The sequence below is a fragment of the Nicotiana sylvestris genome, chromosome 10 (assembly GCF_000393655.2).
Source record: "Nicotiana sylvestris chromosome 10, ASM39365v2, whole genome shotgun sequence".
NCBI lineage: Eukaryota > Viridiplantae > Streptophyta > Magnoliopsida > Solanales > Solanaceae > Nicotiana > Nicotiana sylvestris.
In genome coordinates this window covers 4,866,382-4,886,277 of record NC_091066.1, presented here as the reverse complement: position 1 = coordinate 4,886,277, position 19,896 = coordinate 4,866,382, and the positions used below count along the sequence as shown (strand labels likewise).

Sequence of the window (19,896 nt, the reverse complement as noted above, 5' to 3'; positions counted from 1 at the left end):
TGATATTTTTTTTTCACAATCCATTAAATGATATTGCTCAAATCATACATATAAACTAATGTTGTATCGTTATAGAATAATAAAAAAAACTACATATTACCTAGAATCATTTTAAAATTATCCATCAAAATAGATTGCTCATAGAATAATGTATAATTATGAAAAGCAAAATGAAGGCTACTGTAAAGAAATTTTAAAAAGAAAATGAGAGATATTTAGTTGCAAATAACAGGAAGAGAAAAGAAAGTAGTAGGGGAAGTTAAGAAGAAGTGAGGGCCCAAGCCGCCGCAGGAATCGATCTCAGAACCATGAAAACCAACGCAAGATTTTAAGAGGTAGTGCTGGACCATTGCACCCACACGCCATTTCTGTAATACGGGTGCCAAGTTTTATATATATTTTGTTTATTTCACAGGTGTGAACATACTTACTAAGAATTTTTGCCGATGCGGGCGGGTGGCGTACCCCGTAGATCCGCCCCTGTTTGAAGGGCGTTCAACTTAGTAGCCTCTGTGAGTTTCTTTAGAGAAGCTAAATACTTATAACTGTTCTTGATATTTGTTCTTTATTCAATTCATTGCACTTTATTCTATCAGAAAATGGTACACGCAGTACTGTAGAGTGTTACGTAGAAACCCTTCAAATTTGTTAGCTATAGAGTTGGGATAACTTTTCCTTTGTATGATTATTTGGGTGCTCAACCTTTAGTTTTTACATCATGGGTTTTGGGTTATTACCAAAAAAATCTTCTTTCAACCAGATAAATGAATTGGGTTTATTTGAAAGGCAGATTTTTTATAGAAAAGAAAGAAGCTTTTGCAGAAAGTATATTGGTGCTTCTTCAGTAGTATTAATGGAAGATTCTGATTCTTGTTCAAATGGTGAAAGTGAAAGCAGTATGGAAAATGAAGCAGTAGTTGTTCCATTAAGAAAAATGTATAGTTGCAGAGGGCGAAAACTGTCCTCAGTTGTTGCAAGAATATGCAAGTCTTTGAGTTGGGAAGTTGCAAAAGATATTCCTTTTAGAAAAGCTATGAGGAAATATGGCTTTTCTCGTTCGATAAATGCATTTAATATGATTATTCATATTTTCGCGTACGCGAGGATGCATATGGAAGTCCATGCCTTGCTTAAAGACATTGTTTTCTACTTTCAGAAGGCTGGTTTTGACTTGTATAAGATATTCCATCTTTCTACTCTGCACACACCATATTGTGCAACAACTTCGGTTTTCGTGTCTGATGTACTTATCAAGGTGTTTTCTGCGAATAAAATGCTTGACTGTGCAATTGATGTTGTCACACAGGCAAGGAAATTTGGGCTTCAACCAAGTATTTATTCATGTAATTTTCTACTAAAATGCTTGGCAGAAGCAAGTATGAAGGAGCATCTTCTAAATTTATTTGAAGAAATGAAAAGCTTTGGGCCATTGCCTAATGTAAGGACCTACACAATCCTGATTAACTTTTACTGCAAAATCTATCAAGGGATAGAAGAAGCCAAAAAGATTCTTGAAGAAATGCAGAAAAGACAGATTAGTCCTTCTGCTGTTACATATAGTACATACATTGCTGGACTTTGTAGAGTTGGAGAGGCTGATTTTGCTCTGGACTTCATTCGGGATCTCAGAGATAACAACAAGCCACTGAATTGTTGCTGCTACAATGCTATTATTTGCAAATTTTGTGCTACAGGTGAAGTAAATAAAGCTTTAAGCATTTTTGGCGAAATGAAGAGTTTTGGAATTATACCAGATATCCATAGCTACAGCATTCTGATTGATGGATTCTGCAAAAGCCAGAACGTCGAGAAAGCTATAAAGTTAATTGAGGTGATGAAAGCTAATAACATAAAGCCTACCGTAGTCACTTATAGCTCACTTCTTAACGGATTCTGCAAAATTGGAGCGATGGAAATAGCTATTAAAATGTTTTATGAGCTTGAGAATTCTGGATACAAATATGATCAGACTGCTTACAGTATCTTAATAAATGGATTTTGTGCTCAAGGAAATCTCATTTCAGCCTATAAGCTACTGGTGGAGATGATCAACAATAATTTGGCTTCGGATGATTCACATTATAAGCGATTAATTCGTGGTTTCTGCCAGATGGACTCCTCTAATAAAATGAAGTATTTAAGTATGATGGTACAAGAAGGTAACTTGCCTGATACCATTACCTGCAATTTCATTGTCAATTGGTACTGTACTGAAGGGAGTGTGACAGAAGCTTTGCAACTGATTGATAGAATGGTAAACCAATGCATCACATCAAATAGGTATCTCTATAATGCAGTCATTAACAGGCTGTGCAAAGATGGAAAACCAGAAAAGGCTTTGGAAGTAATTCCAATAATGCTTAAAAGGAACGCATTGCATGTTGCAAGTTGTAACACTCTTATTGATGGTTTTGCGAAACAGTCCAATTTAAAAAAGGCTTATATGTTGCATGAGAAAATGCAAAAACTTAGGATTAGTCCTGACATCATCACGTGGACAATTCTTGTGAACATATTATGCATGACAGGACAAGTGGGAAAAGCCAATGAACTTCTTAGGGATATGATTATGATGGGATTGAATCCTGATACCATCTCTTATACCTCCATGATAGCTGGCTTTTGTAAAAATGGATATGTGAATGAGGCCTTCAAATTGTTCAAGAAAATGCCACATATGCCTTCTGTTGTTACTTATAATTGCCTCATTGATGGATGCTGCAAGGTAAATAGAGTGGATAAGGCTTTAATGTTGTATCGGAGAATGCAAAAAGATGGGGTTACTCCAGACATTGTCACGTGCACAATTCTTATTAAAGGATTATGCAAGAGGAGCAAAGTGGAAAAAGCCTATAAACTTTTCAGGGAAATGAGACCGGATCCTGATAAGGTCGCTTACACCTCCATGATCGACGGCTTATGTAAAATGAGATATGTGAGTGAGGCTTTCGAATTGTTTAAGGAAATGCCGGCGAATATGCCTTCTGTTGTTACCTATACTTGCCTGATTGATGGATTTTGCAAGGAAGGCCGAATGGACAAGGCAGAAATGTTGCTAGATGAAATGCGAAGACAGAATGTGTCTCCTGATGTCAAAACTTATAACATAATGATTTATGGATACAAAAGACGTGGACAATTGGATCTAGCTTATGATATGTTTTGTGAGATGATAGACGAAGGTATCTTGCCCGATGATGTTATCTTCAAAACCCTTAGGGCTGAAACAGATACCATGATGCCAAAATAAGACGGAATTTGCTAAGCTCAGTCCATAACATGAGCTGGCTTTTGCATGATATCAGTGAAAGTTTTACCTGGTTCACGCATCTCATCAGTTTTTCTTTGGAAGTGCTAACTGGTAGGCACTCCTCACCAACTCACTATTCTGTTTTGCATTTTGCATTTCTGTATATTTATCTCCTAATTGTTAATATAGAATTGCTTTCCTGACCGAGAAAAGGATTTTGCTCCTCTCATTTTAGTTCTGCAGTTTATGCTTTCCCTTTTGGTTTGGGTTTGGCGTGGGGGTTTGGGGGGGGGGGCGTATGTTTTGGTAAGTATCAAGAATTTAACTAATAGGCTACGTGTACTTTTTGGGACCATAATGTAAAGGGATATCGTAGTGTTTCAGATATTCTGGTAAGGAAATGTACGAAAATTGATGGTGCAACATGTTTAGTTTGTTAAAACGAAGTGCTTTTGTTTATCGTGAATGTTTGCTAGATTATTCTCATGTAGTGAACATAAGATATCTTCCATTCTCTTTGTCAGTTCAAACTACACCTTGAGAGTTTAAGTCAACTATCAAGAGCTGTGGGCTGCTAGGATATATCTTAAATAACCTTGTTAAGTTTCTTCTGTTGTTTCATGGATTTCTTGATACTATAGGGAGAGTTGATTATCAACTTTCTCATTGAATTCAACTCTAAGTTGGTTGCAGACATAAATCCTGGTGTGAAAGCTTTAATGTTGTAAGTTGCTGAAAAAGTTAGAAAGTCATTATGCTACAATTTTACAGCACATTTACGGAATATCAGATGGGAAAGAGCTGGGTCCAAGCTTTGCTAAGCTGAGTTTGGTTTTGGAAGCCCAATCAGCTGTCCTATTGGACATGGTAAGTTCTTGAATGAGTAGTTTGCTATATAAAATTAGTCTGTTTTAGGTACTGTCCTGAAATATTTGGTCATTGGCTCTCGAAAGTTATAAACGTGTAAGCAAAGAGAGGTCATTTTTCATTCAAAGAACACTGGTTTAGGATATCGGTTAACTTGATTTCAATGCTACATGTATTACTTTGATGAACTCATTAGCACATTTATTTGTAGGGGTTTAGATAGCCATATATTCCTGGATATGGTTATAAGTTGGAAGTTTTTAAGAATTGTTAATATTATATCTTTCGATAAGGGAAATTTCTGTATTATTAGATCATTCTATTTTGAAAAAATAACCCTTCTGTGTTATAGTTTATCACTTTAAAAACATAAGAAAGAGAAAACTAAAGAAAACCAGCATGTTCCAGTTATAAAATTTGGAAAACATTTACAAAACAAGACCTCTTTGAAACTTAAACATCTATAGCTTATGTCTTATAAATGAGCAGAAAGACTCTTTCTGATTGCTTCGTTGCCCCACTTGTAGCTTTAAATTGAATGCCTGTACGCAATACTACTTGTTGCTTTTAGTCCAGCTAGTCAATTGAATTAATGTGTTAGGAATCAAGAACTAGTATTTTTAAATTTATTCAGTCATTTACTCTTCTGAAGTCCTTATATTAGCATCAAGGTGAACTTAGATAAAGCTATAAAATTTTACTCTATATTTGAGCCATCTTTATGATACTCATCAGTAGTTAACATTTGTGCAGACGGCAGGTATGGCGGAGTGTCATCCAACATATAGACTCAGTTTGTAAGAAATTCTTTTTCCCAGACAGTGGCAATATTAGACTCAGTTTTCAGTTCCTGTCATGATTTAATAGTTGCTGCATTCGCAAGCAATTCTTTTTCTTGGACACTTTCCACAATTTTTGACCTTGTTTAAGCCTGTTTAGTGTTTGATTCTACGTATGCACTTGGCAAATTTGTAGCGAAAGTTCAAATTAGCTTGGATCATCTCTGCAACCCGAAGCTTGATATTGAAACTTGAAAGTTGAGACCTATCTATTTCTCCAGATCTGTAAGTTAATGAAAGTGGTGATGAAATCTAGTGAATTATGAATGAACTTTGGTTCATTATTTGTTTTGCATAGTGCAGTTGCTGCCTCAATTTTACTTAACCAATACTTTCGTGATGGTAGGTTTGATGATTTAGAAGGTCATAGCTTATACCGACTTGGAAATCCTGTTGACCTGACTTGTTACTGCTGAGGATTGATGTGAAGGGTTGTAAATGGAGATCATCTCAATCAACAGAGTTATCTTCCACTGGTGAGTATATATGGTTGAGCTACTGTAATGTATTTGTTAAGCTGGACTGAAAATGCTGTAATGGAACTTTGATTTAAAGAATTGTTTCTGGACTTGGTGCTGACATTATACTCAATATTAGCGACATTTCTAGTGCAGAACTCCAAGATGAATTCTTCGGACTCATACTACAGGTGGCGTCAATCATAACTTATGAACACCTAAAAAACACTTTTTAATTGGGGAATCAATTAAATCTCTGATTGGTTCTACAATGTGTTGTTGCTGCAGGGGAAGAAAAACTTTGGTTTTGTTATGTTTGTGGCATTACACAACTAATGTCATCCGTTCGGTCTCAATCAGTTGACACCCTAAAGCAAAGAGGGAAATACTTGGATTAGCAGTTTTTCAGTTCAGCTGCATCTAGATGGGGGAAAACAATCAAGAAACCTTTCAGGTTAACGGAGATACTCGAAATCTGGAACTTGGAAACATGTGGTTAGATCTGTTTTTGTTCGAATGAGTATATCAACAAGTGAGGCTGTCATGCAGATTGCAGTAGTGAAGCAAATGGGGGCATCAAGATTTGGGATTTGAGAAACACCTGAAGTTCCCTTTAGTGATGGAAGTTACTTTGGTTCATCACTATTTTCTTGAAGAAATTTAAGAGGGTGAGAGAGAACCGAGTTGAAGTTTCATAGTAACATTATTTGAGTACAAAAATGTTTACCTGACTATTATACCAACACTTCAAGTTTATGGGCTCTCTTTCTTGGTTATGGGATTATTGTTGTTGGTGACACTCTGGTTATTACAAGAAAATTTAGAGTTGACAAGATAGTAATATATCGGGAATATATTGTTCCTGCCACTTCTCAGCAGTCCAATAAATGGCCTGAAACTGGTTTCATGTCACAAAATGCATTGATGAGTTCTCTAGGACTCTCGCCATGTAGGTTTTGCGCAGGTACTGACCCTGAAACATCAACTGTAAATTAAATGTCCTCTAAACAATGTACAATAGAGAAACTCCTGTTTTGAATAGCACAGTCTTGTAGATAGCTCATTCCTTATGCCCTTGATCTGCTAACTTGTTTTTCAATTTTCCCCTAAATGGATGAAATTACAATGTGTTAAATGCCACACAGGGTAGCAGAGAATTCATATCTTTATTGTGATAAGTCAGATGATTTATCATCAATATAATTAAGTGTTCCCCGAGGTTATATTTGTATATTTTGCCTTTACATTCCAGAACTGTCCGTCATTATTGTTCAATCCAGGGTTATGGCACGACTTGAGATCACTACTGCAGGAACAGTAAAGCATGGTTGCAATACGGAGAAAGTTCAGTAGCCTTCCGGACTAGTGAATGAGTGAGCTTTGGAATGCCATTTTACGCAGCTAATTCATCTCAGAAGTTTCTTGGCGTGTAACGTGTTCAATAGATTGTTCCTTGGACCGGTACTTCCAATTGCTGCTTAGCTTTTAGTTTCAACTTCAGTTTCGCCTTGCTTATTGTTGCTGCTATCCTGCAGTGAATAGTGATGCTTATCTCCAAAGTATTAATACGGCCTTAAGATTTCCAAATATGCAGTATTGTTTAACTGATAATAACCATTACGTATTGCTGGCCATATCTGATCTGTTTCTTGGATGTATAATGAAATAGAACACGGCAAGACATCTGCTAGGACATGTAAAGATGAAATACCTTCATATATCCCATAAGTTTTATGAGTAATAACAAGTTTGCTATTGAAGTTCTTCCAAAGTACTTCAAACATAGCAATTTATCCAGTTTCATTTACCAGCTCAACAACTATGTGAGTATTCTGCAAATTTAACTTCTTTATTAGTATGTTTTCTGTGTTGTGTTCCTATTTTTTGTTACTAGCTCAACAACTATGACTTTTTACTGCATTTTCCACTTCTGATATGTTTGCTATGTTATTTTTCTCATTTTTATTGTTTCTTGAAATTTTGGCTTCTCTTCCATACCCTCCCCATTTTTTTTTGTTAGCTCAAAATCTATGTGGCCTCAATGTCATCGTCTTAATTTAACCTTGTAATTACAAGGTAGGGGTAAGGCTGAGTACATATTACCTTCCCAGACCCCACTTGTGGGAACTCAATGGTTTTTTTTTTTCTTTTCTTGTTGTTGTTGTAATTAGTGTGCATGTGGTGCTTTTATGAATCCGGATTCGGTTTCTTGAAAGCTGTTGCTTTGTTTCCTTTTTCTATTTGAAGTGAAAATTTGGATTGATTTGACAAGAAAGAATGAATCTCAGGGTTTTAAGAAGGTTTGTTCTTACAAAAGTGAGTATGCAAATCCATGGTTTCGAGCTGGGAAAAAGCACTGGCTGAAGAATATCAAAAGCAGGATTCAACTATCCAAAACCAATAAGCCACAACAAGGTTCGCATAGTTCTTGTGTTGATCCAATGAAGGATAATTTGGAAGAGGAGGTGGAGAAGTTGGGGAATGATAACATTAGTCTGAAAATAGAACTTCAGAAGTTGAAAGATAGACAAGAAAACATGAGAGTTTTGTTTCCTACTATGAAAGGATGCAGAAAGGATACAGAAATTAGCAATATTTTGGTAGAGTCGGAGAAGATTCTAGCAGCAATGACACAAGAAAGAGGCCACAAATGGTAGAGTTGCCAGATCGTGTGGCTAACTCTGTCCAGGATGGGATCGGACAGACATCAAGCTCTGTTGGTGGCTCAGTAAGTTCTAATGAACAACAGAAACAAGAAGCAACTGCTAAAAATGATAAGAATCGCGAGTTCTGGGAAAAGCTGTTTGAAGATGATTCAGAGTCTCAAAATGAAGGAGCAGAGGGTGAGCAGGCACTGAATCGATCGAAGGCTATGGTGGAGGGTGCCTACGATTTTTGGAACGGTAATAGTCAATCAATATATGGTTCGATTTTTGCTTTTTATGCAGATAGGAGTAGAGTTTTTCTACAAATTGTGCTTGGCAGAGTATCACCAAACAAAATCGACTCAAGGATTCATATTTCATGATAAAACTACCAGTCCAGACAGAATTATTGTAGCATTTAGAGGTACTGAACCCTTCAATTCAGATGATTGGAGTACAGATTTCGACATATCTTGGTACAAATTCCACTGCGGCTTTACAGCTTCATAACGGAACGGTTGTGTCTTTAAACATTGGAACGGTTGGACCTTTTAAAATTGACCCTTGGAACCTTTTAAACATTAATTAAGTTAAGTAAATAGCAAGAAAAAGAAAGAACGAAGAAAAATAGCAAAAAAAAGAAGGAAAAATTAAAGATAAATGCCAATGCTTGTTAAAGAGATGCATTGACTATAAACATGTAGCTGGACAAGTCGCGAGTGGAAATGTTCTCTGGACGGCAATGTGGTGCTGTCTGAATGTTGACTTGTTGGCTGGATAGAATATTATAGATTGTCGACCTGACAGGTCAATAAACATGGACTAATGATATCAAATTCTAGACAAATGTGAACTGTTGATATGTGGCACGTGCTACCCCCAAAAATGGCCTGAAGCATGTAATAATGGCATTGCTGGACCAGTAACTAGAAAGATACAAGACTAGTAAAATTATGAAATAAATGAAAAACCTTATCCGGATAGGTGGATTTCAATGGAAGATATTTGATATATAACAAGATAGTAAAGTCTCTGATACCTTGTGAAATTAAATAAAAAGAAGCTTCTTATCTAATAGCTTCTCCTGACTTTCAAAATGATACTTACACAATCTTCTTTCTGCTCCAGGAGAAATTAGTTTGGAAAGACTTCAATATTGTGAATGAGGCTGATGGAGTTCAAAAGCCCGTACTTAGGCATTTTAACACCAGTGTTACAGATAATACCTTGGAGATTCGATTTTACTGGGCTGGCAAAGGCACTACCAGAATCCCAGTTAGAGGGAATTACGGCCCCCTCATATCTGCTATTTCACTCAAACCAAGTAAGTTTCCTCAACCTTCTTCATCCAAAGGGGAATGACAAAGTATATCCAATTTTTTAATTCACTTGGTTTCTTTCTTTGTAATATATTGTGTATTTATAGAATGCCTCGTAAAAAATCCTACAGAGATATTCTAGAGATCATACATATCATCTGATCATGTCACAGGATTGGTTACTTGCGTCTAGAAAAACACTGCAACGGAATGAATGATTACATGCTCTGCTAGACTACTTGTGGGGTTGACAATGCTTATCAACTCCCATGTAAAAGATGTTGGTTTTCTAGCTTCCAGGATCCAAGTCAATATGTGGAAAATCTGATCCTAGCCCATTCTTCTCCCTGCTGTTTGAACAACTGTTGGTTTCGGAAATTGCAAAAGATAATTGGTTGAGTATCTATCTCAACAATTGATTTGCTTTGGTCTCTTCAGAGTTTCTTCATTTTTCTAGAGACCACAAGTAAAATATTATCAGCAATCAGCATCAAAGCCAATTTGTGAACCTTTACTTGGCCTGCTACAAGTGATTGAAAGAGTAATTTTTCATTAGCATTCCTAATTTATTGTTGGGCAAACTAGTTTCTTTTAACCAAGCTCTTAAATTTTATTTCTGGCTTGATCTGCTTGTGGTTCCGTACCATCTATTAGTATTAGTATGTTCCCTGATTTGTGTTTCTACAAGCTCTCCTAATTCTTAATGAAAGATAGCTTTTAATTCGCTGGAATTCCTAAAGTATTTGCCTTTCTTTTATATACATATTATATCTATTTAATCAGCTCTTCGTTTGTATGAACATCAAAAGCCAAGTGTAATTAGTCCTTGTAAGTTCCGGGCTTGCAGCAGACAAGTTTTTTTCCCATTAATTTCCCAGCATTACCGGGGGTGTTGTATTATCTTGAAAAGATGGAGGAGGGGATGGCCATGCCTCCAAAGATTACAACACAAGGACACAGAAGGTCCTTCAACGGGAACAGGAGAAGTTTATTACTTACTCACTGTTCGACAAAAAAATCTGCTAAGCCTATTCAACTAACAAAAAAAATTGTCTTACCATATTTTGTTCTAATGGTAGGCATTTGCAATCTGTCCAAGATGAACGGACCTTTGGCACCACTAGGAAGCTGTTGAAAATCGAGGAAAATCCTGTTGACATGGTTTGACAAGGCAAACTTAGCAAGATGGTCAGCCACTTGGTTGGCCTCCCTAAAGCAATCTTGGTTCATGATGTGTGAGGTATCCTCAATAACTCTCTTCAATTTGAAGTTATTGGTTTTCCCCTCCTTGAGCATATTCAATACCAGCATAGAATCAAGTTCAATGGTGAAGTTGGAGTATCCATTAGTTTCACACCAGTTGATCCCAAAGAAGGCAGCTTGTGCTTCAGCACAGTTGTGACTATTGCACTTTGCACTGGCAGAGAAGGCCATAATGAAGTCGCCTTTATCATTTTTCAGGACTCCACTGAGGCCAGCATTGTCATTTCCTTTTACAAAACTTCCATCTGTATTGAGTTTAAGGGAGTTGCAACTAGGCTTCTCCCATCATACAATGATGGCCTCCAGAATGGGTTGTAATTTCATCATCTTCTCACATAAATTGACCCAAGGCAATGTTAAGTTGCAATTAGGAAAGACTCTGTGAATAGCAGCTTGAATGTTCCAGCACACTTGATGTTTCATTTTGAAAAAATTGAATCTTTTTTGATCGCCATATTTACAAGAGCACCTGCTTTTCCAAATCTCCCAACATATAATGATGGGAGTGATATGTAGAACAAGCTTGTGAACATCATTGTTGTGTTTCTGTTGCCACCATTGATTCAACCAACCTCTTATAGGAATTTCCATTGGTTTTATTCCCAGAGGGGAGCCAATAAATTTCCAAATGTCCTAGCTGCATCACTTTCCAGAAAAATATGTTGAATAGATTCTTGTTTAGGGTTAGTGCAACAATTACATTTCGAAACAATTTGCTTACCAAAGTTAAGAATAGCATCATCCAGAGGGAGCTTAGATAACCAAAGTCTCCAAGTTAAGAAAGAGAATTTGAAAGGGATACTAGAATGCCATACCTTGCTGAGGAACTGATCCTTCCCTTTTTTGTTCCTGAATAAGCATAAAGCTGTTTTGTTGGAAAACTTACCATCCTCGGTGAGATCCCACACAGCTTGATCCTTGGCATCCTGCTTGCCTGTATGTATATTCATTATATGTTGAACCATCTCATCTGGTAGCCATTCCTTGAGCTTGTTGGTGTTCCAGGTCCCATCATAGATGAATTCTCTGACAGTAGCTTTGTTGTTGTTATGCCTAAGCATGTATGGGGCTAAGGGACCCTTACCAGTCCAATTGTCCCATCACATACTAGAATTCCCATAATTAATCTGCCAAATGATGTGAGGCTCTACTTTATCTCTGATTTGTATCATTTTTTGCCATACATGTGAGTCACCAAAAGCCTTTTTTTTACTAGTCGGGTGAGATCTTGGGCAATATTTATGCCTCATGAAGGTAGCCCAGAGAGATGGTATGGTTCTAAATCTCCACCACCTCTTAGTTGCAAGAGTGTTAGCAATATCTTCCATCCTTCTCACATCAATGCCCCCTTCATCCAGAGGAAAACAAAGGTTCTTCCATGACCTCCAATGGTATTTCTTTTTGTCTCCAGAGAAACCCCAGAAGAAATTGGAGAAATGTTTTTCGAGCAAATTAAAGGTGCCTTTGGGGGGGGGGGTGAATAAAGCAGAAAGAGTATATATAGGGAGAGATGTTTAATTAAGATCACTTTACCCCCATATGAGAGTAGCTTACCATGCCAGCCATTCAATTTTTTAACAACTTTATTCACCATATTATCAAAGTATACTAACTTCTTCCTTCCAATATAAATAGGACAACCTAGATAAGTGAAAGGAAAGTTTTTGTCCATAAAGCCAGTACAATTCCTTATCCTATTAATTCTAACAGGCTAACAGCACAGGAATTAGGTGCAGTAAGGAAAAAACTTTTATCAGTATTCACAAGTTGGCCAGAGCTGGCTTCATAGTTGTTAATGACCTTCTTAATAAGGTTAACGGATTTGTCATTGCCACTTGTAAAAATGACAATATCGTCAGCATACGCCAAGTGATTAATAATAGGACCATTACTAGGCATAGAAAAAGGAATAAAGTTATCATCTAAGAGAAGGTTGTTAAGTGAGCAACTCAAAACTTCAGCTGCTATAATAAAGAGAGAGGGGGAAAGTGGATCTCCTTGTTTAAGCCCTTGACTAGATGTAAAAAAGCCTTTTATGTTTCCATTAATGATTATGGAATACCAAATACCAGATAATAGATTCTGAATCATGTCAATCCACACTTCACAAAAACCAAATTTCCTTAGAACAGAGTTAACAAAAGTCCATGACATTCTATCATATGCTTTTGCCATGTCCAGTTTAATAACAACATTTCCACCCTTATTAGAATGAGAGATAGATTGGACAATTTCTTGCGCTAACAGAATATTTTCCGAAATTAATCTATCTTTAACAAAACCACTTTGATTAGCCGAGATCAATTTGCTTAACAAAGGATTGAGCCTGATAGAAAGACTTTTAGAAATAATCTTATTTGTGAAATTAGCGAGACTAATGGGCCTAAAATCATTAAAGGTGGTGGGGGAATCATTTTTTGGGATAAGAGTTAAATTAGTGTGTGTGTGTAGAACTTAGTAAGGGGCTTACCTCTGAAGAACTCCAGAACAAAATCAACGATGTCTTCCCTGATGATGTCCCAGCAACTTTGAAAGAAAGTTCCATTGTAGCCGTCTGGTCCTGCCGCGCTAGATGCACCTAAGTTGAAAACAGCATATTTGATTTCCTCTTCAGTTGGATTCTTTGTAAGGCTGTCATTCTCTTCTTTTGTAATCTTGTTGGTGATGCATTGGAGAATGTTGGTGTCCATATTAGCTGCTGGAAAATTGAAGAGGCCATTAAAATGTCTAATGGCTGCTTTGGCAATCTTATCTTCCCCGGTAATCCACTTTCCTCTATGGTTCTTGATTCTTTCCAGTTGCAATCTTCTCTTTTCTCTTTAAGCTTACTGTGAAAGTAGTTGGTATTTCTATCTCCCTCCTCAAACCAATTGATGTTAACCTTCTGAGTGATAAGGGAATCCTGTATAGACAACCACCTAATGTATTCAGCATGTGCTTTATTGGTCTCTGCCCTAGCTGATTCCGGGTTATTAATAATCTCCAATTCTTCGAGCCTTTGCACTTTGTCTTCTCAATTAATAACTTGTTCATGGATGTTGCCAATGCTTTCTCTTGACCACTGACTTAGTCTTTTGCTGAGAAGCTTTAGCTTTGTTTGAAGTTTCCACATATGGGTGCCATTGATTTTAGTGTCCCATACTTCCTTAACAAGCTCGAGAAAACCACCTTGTTTAGTCCAGAAGTTGAGAAATTTGAAGTACTTTATGTGATTATTAACAGTATCAAAACACTTTATGAGTAGAGGCCTATGATCCGAGCCAGTTCTCACTAAATGCGTGACCGTGGTATTTTGAAATCTTTGAGCCCATTTGTCATTTATGAATACTCTATCCAGTCTTTTCCAAATTCTTTTCCGTGGTCTCCAATTATTGCATCAGGTGTATTTAGCACCAAAGAAACCAATGTCAGTCACTCCACAGTTGTCCATGCACATTTGAAAATCAAGACTCTTGTACATTCTATGAGGCGTACCACCTAGCTTCTCATCGGGTTCCAAGATAACATTGAAGTCGCCTCCAATACACCAAGGGCCATCTATTGCTAGACTGATATCCTCAAGGTTGCACCATAAGTCTTTTCTTTCTCTTGAGGTGCATTTGGCATAGACTGCTGTGATAAAAACAGAAGGATTGGTCCGACCATCATCCATCTTTATAGAGATTTGTTGTTCCTCATTTGCAATAACAGTAGCTTGATTGACGTTTTTCCAGAAACACCAAATCTTACCATTGTCATTGGAGACGCATTCTTTAAAGCCAAGAAATTTGCGATATCCTTCAATTCTCTCTTTGCTAACCATGGGTTCCATTATGGCAACAAAAAGGATACAATTGATGTCGATTAGTTGTTTGAGCCTATGTATGCCCTTGTTTGACCTCACTCCTCTAATGTTCCAAAAGATTGTGCTAATCATGAGAAACTTGAGGAGAGGTACCATTTTTTTGTCTCCTTCTTAGAGAAGGTGTGTTGTTGTTTTTGTGTTTTTTTCTGACCTTACTCTGCTTCTTCCTCTAAGAACTGCCAAACACACTTCTTCATCTGAGTTTACTCCTCCTCTGTCATTGTTTTGAATCTGTTGAAGTTCTTGAGCATCTTGGTGTAAGGTGGGATCCTCTACTATATGATTTGTAGTTATTCCTCCTGAAGTGACTTCTGCAAAATTAAGTTGGTTAGCATTCAAATCTACAACAATATTAATACCTGGGTGTTCACGGGTGTATGTTGGAAGGCTTGAAGAGCTCAGAACTTGTTTCTGCCTCTTTGTCTTTAATGAATTTAACATGATCTTGAGCCTCATTGCTTTCCTTCAGCATGTTATTTTCAGATTTCTCCTCTTCTCTTGAACCTTCACAATTATTTTTGTTGGAGTCCTCGGCTTCTTTTTCCTCCATAACACTAGTCTTATTTATGTCTTTTGTATGATCAGGTATATATATATATATATAAATATTTCGATTATTATTTTAAAAGCTACTGTACATAATATTACATACATACAGTTCCAGCACCAATCATTTCCAACTTTATACGTAGTTTTCCCTCTTTTTTGCTGTTTATTTCTTGGAAAACAGGTGGTTAGATCTGTTTTTGTTCGAATGAGTATATCAACGATGATGTCATGCAGTTTGCAGTAGTGAAGCAAATGGGGGCATCAAGATTTGGGATTTGAGAAACACCTAAGGTTCACTCTGAAGTTCCCTTTAGTGATGGAAGTTACTTTGGTTCATCATTATTTTCTTGAAGAAATTTAAGAGGGTGAGAGAGAACCCAGTTGTCTCCAAAATTACGTTGATGCATCAATTTTTCCAATGCAAATATTAATAGAACAAAACTAGGTATTGGTTCTATAATCAGGATACGAGTTGTATAACTTGTGTTCACAATCCTACTTTTATTTTGGCTTTACGGTTCCAGATATCTTTTCTATTCAATCGGATTCTCGGTTATTATTAAAAAAACTGTTCTTAGTTTCTGCCCAGAAATGACTATTCAAAATGTCAGTAACTTTCCACAAATTTATTTCGAGTTCATTCTTAGTCCCCTTGAACACCATTGTTGCTGGTATTATTTAGTAATTTCAACCAAACAACGCATTATACATGCCGATTAATTTTTTCCCTGCATGATTTACAGGGAACATCAAAGTAAACCACAAGATAGACATGAACAACTATATACAATATATGTATTCAAAAAGTATAGAGGTGTAAGAATGATTAGCACTTTAGCAGAAACCTTTATGGAAAACAGTTATATGTAATCTTTATTTGAATTATACTTTAGGAATTTTAATTGAGTTGGTAATACTCAGATTTAAAAGGGGCAAAGTAAAAAATATTGCTACGTACTACTTAAACCACCTTTATTCACTTATTTTTGACTTTGCAAGTGAGATTTAAAAGGGCAACCATATAAAATATTGCTGTAGAGGAAAATTTTACTATTTATAATACCTTTATTTACTTTATTGCACTAAGATATTTTTTTTAAGGAAAAAATACTTAATTTTACCCAAGTACCCTGAAAGTCAATTAGACATAGTAATTTATTGAGAATAATTAATATGACCTTAATTAAATAATTAAATTCGTCTCATTTGAAATAATATTTACCCATTTTTTTAAATAAAATATTGAGAATAAAATATTAAATAATTACCCAAGTACACTGTTTTATTTTTTGCTCATTCGTCTTCCTTAGATTAGAAATAATTAAATTCGTTAAATGACCTTAGTCTCATTTGAAATAAAATATTTGCATTTTTATTGCACTACAAAATTTAAGGTGCATGTCTTTTGGTAAATCGAGTATTACTTACAAATTATAGTGTAAAATCGAGAAGAAGATTAAACAAATAATAATAGAAATTAACAGAATTTCATAAAATAGGCCTTATTATACTAATGCGTTAACATATATGACTTGTAATTATGTGATAACATGACTTTTCTTCTTGGTGATTTGTAAATAGCATTATATACGTTTATATTAAAAATCAAAAGGATGGTTTTGGAATTTTATAAAAATAGAGTTAGTAATGGTATTGAACATTACTGGACAGAATTTCACTGGAGGGGATCCTCTCCAATTCCCTTTTTGAATTGTTGCAATGGAACGTTCATGAATTACATCGTGATATATATTTCAGAACACTGGGTGAAGGTGGATTTGGGATTGTTTCTTTAGCTTCGACTTTCGATAATCAACCTCCCATGCACGTTAGAGTTTTGTCACGACCCGGATTTCCCACCATCGAGAGTCGTGATGGCTGTATTGGGAAAAAATTGAATTAACATTGAAGGTGACGTGGCATGACACGAGAACTGGTCAAATGGTCAAAACATGATGATCAGTTAAGAGGCACGAGTGACAACAGATACGGGAAAAAGCTAAATAGGCACGACAGGCAATTCGAATAGTACAAGCTTCATACCTATTTAGGTCATTTAAAGCCAAGAGATCAGAAGGCATTGAAGACATGAATATGATGAAAAAAAGGAGTTCAAATTCAATATTAAATACCCAATACGTTAGAGAATTGGTATTAAATAGGAATGATTGTGTAACGTCTTATTTAATGTCAATTATTTCTCATAATTGCCTCATTAAGGCTAAGGTATTACTCCTTTGCTTAGGATCAACTATAAAAGGAGGAGGTCAGGTCATTTGTAAAGACAGAGGATACCATCAACATTACGTTAAAATACGAACTTATCTATTGCTTATTTGTCATTCTCAAAAAGTCTATTATTTCTTTTTCGTCTCCTAATTATCAGTAGCCCGAATTTCTATTTGTCTTTAGATTTGACCAAAGAATCATATTTTTGGTTAAACAAATTGGTTCTGTTACCGGGAATCTGATAATCTTTTCTTTGAAGCTACATTTTATTCGTCTTTTATCAACATGTCAAACAACAACGACAATAACAGTAATAACACATTGGGAAACCATGAAAATCAAATCCATCAAAATCAAGGTGACGTGGTTCCCTCCCCTCCAGATTCACCACGTCAATCTCGTGAAGGCACTCCTGCTACTGAATCCCGTACTGATCAATAAGAACAATCTGAACACTTTGAAGGAGGTACAAATGAAGCTTTACAAAAGCTAATTGATGCACAGGTCGGCAAAGCTCTTCAGGCTCTAGTTAGTCGATTGCCTGCTGCACCACCCACACCAACTCCTAATAATAATAATACATTGGAGAATCCCCGTTCTGGTCTTGTTAATTCTGGAAATGGAGGAACCACCAGTGAACCACAGGAAGGGGGACCAGGTAATTCAGATAATTCCTATTTGCAAAATTTAGTACTAACCTTGCAGAAACAGATTAAGGAACAAAATGAGCGTATTGAGCAAATCCCTGGAGTTCCGCCTGTAATAAAAGGAGTAGACATGGACAAATACTCACAACAACCTTGGAAGCCAAGTGCTGCTCCCCTTCCAATTCCGAAAAAGTTCAAAATGCCTGACATCCCGAAATATGATGGTACTACAGACCCACGTGACCACGTGACTGCATTTACAACAGGCGTGAAAGGCAACGACTTGACCAAACAAGAAATTGAATCAGTACTGGTCAAGAAATTTGGAGAAACACTCACCAAGGGTGCATTAACCTGGTATTCTCTTTTATCTGAAAATTCTATTAATTCTTTTGCTGAGCTTGCAGATTCTTTTATTAAAGCACATTCGGGAGCACAAAAGGTTGAGAAAAGGATGGAAGATATTTTCAAAATCAAACAAGGGGATTCGGAGTTGCTTAGAAACTTCGTTGATAGATTCCAGCGTGAAAGAATGACTCTACCTCGTGTGCCTGACAATTGGGCTGCTATAGCTTTTGCAAGTAATTTAAATGACAAAAGTTCTGAAGCCACGAGACGACTCAAAGAAAGTCTTCGAGAATTTCCTGCAACCACATGGAATGATGTTTACAACAGGTATAGCACGAAGCTGCGAATCGAAGAAGATACCGTACCTAAGCTCCATCATGAAGAAAGGGGCGGTACCCGAAGGTCAGAAACCGAAAAAAGATCATGTAAAAATAGGTACGATCCATATATGGGACATGCAGGAAAAGACCCACGGTCAAAACAAGATAGCCAACAATATGATCAAAAATCAAGGAACAGGGACTCTGGTTCTTCATCGAAATTCAAAAATGATCGGAACAGACAAGAGTCACGAGATGATGACAGAAGTTTAAAGGCACGGTTTGGCGGATATAACTTTAATGTCACTACCTCCGAGCTCGTGGTTGTTTTGAGAAGCATGGGAGATAAGGTACGGTGGCCAAAAGAGATGCGGTCAAATCCAAATAGATGCAATCCAGATCATTGGTGCGAATTCCACAATGATCACGGACACAAAACTTCAGAATGTAGATTCTTGCAAAGTGAAATGGATCATCTATTGAAGCAAGGGTACCTCACTGAGTTATTTAGTGAAAAAGGTAAACAAGCCTATATGAAAAATAGGCAAGAGCCACCAAAGCCTCCTTCACCCAAGAGAACAGTGAATGTGATAAGTGGGGGAGAAGATATTCACGGCATAACCTACACAGCCTCCAACAAGGTTTCTAAAGTAACAATTACACACAGGAAACGGGTACGACAGGTTTTAGAAAATGAAAATATTTCATTCGATGATACAGATACCAAAGGAGTGATAACTCCACATAATGACGCACTGGTAATATCTTTACTTTTACATGATACTAATGTAAAACGAGTTTTGATTGATCCAGGGAGTTCCGTAAATATTATACTACTAAGGGTATTACGTGAAATGCAAGCTGAAGAAAAAATGTTACCCAAGGTGCATACCTTGTTAGACTTCGACAATTCAAGTGTGGTAACAAAAGGAGAGGTAATTCTAACAACTTTTCCTGCAGGTGTTGTTAAAGAAATTAAATTTCAGGTAATTGATATGGAAATGGCCTACAATATGATCATGGGGAGGCCTTGGATCCATGAGATGGATGTTGTTCCATCAACCCTACATCAAGTTATTAAATTTCCATCACCGTGGGGGATTTGTCAAATTCGAGGGGATCAGCAAACAGCCAGGAGTATCAACACTGTAACAGATACGAGCACCGTAAACAAAGAAAAATAGCAATTACAGGAAACAGTTGAAGGTGCCTACACTCAAACCTCAACTAAGCGAGAGAAAACAGATTTAGACTCGAGACCTGATACAATTCAAGAACCTGAGGAGAATGAAAATATCAAATCAACCATCGAAGAACT

At 36.6% G+C, this 19,896-nt stretch overlaps 1 protein-coding gene across 20 annotated transcripts; it reads left to right on the top strand.

Moving 5' to 3' along the window:
- Positions 1-235: 235 nt before the first annotated feature.
- Positions 236-15,546, top strand: LOC104235393 (pentatricopeptide repeat-containing protein At1g63330-like). 20 transcript variants are annotated; one of them, XM_070160789.1, is made up of 11 exons: positions 236-335; positions 416-512; positions 1,307-3,361; positions 4,022-4,117; positions 4,871-4,914; positions 5,093-5,181; positions 5,303-5,605; positions 5,703-8,317; positions 9,188-9,383; positions 9,552-9,919; positions 10,458-11,097. In XM_070160789.1, exon 3 carries the CDS (start codon positions 1,379-1,381, stop codon positions 3,248-3,250), a length of 1,872 nt encoding a protein of 623 aa, XP_070016890.1. In that variant the 5' UTR covers positions 236-335; positions 416-512; positions 1,307-1,378; the 3' UTR covers positions 3,251-3,361; positions 4,022-4,117; positions 4,871-4,914; positions 5,093-5,181; positions 5,303-5,605; positions 5,703-8,317; positions 9,188-9,383; positions 9,552-9,919; positions 10,458-11,097. The 20 variants fall into 20 exon arrangements, 18 of the variants coding, with proteins under 18 accessions (XP_070016890.1, XP_070016878.1, XP_070016876.1 ...); XR_011403218.1 differs by lacking the exon at positions 1,307-3,361; XR_011403219.1 differs by lacking the exon at positions 1,307-3,361 and having other exon boundaries at positions 3,944-4,117.
- Positions 15,547-19,896: the final 4,350 nt, after the last annotated feature.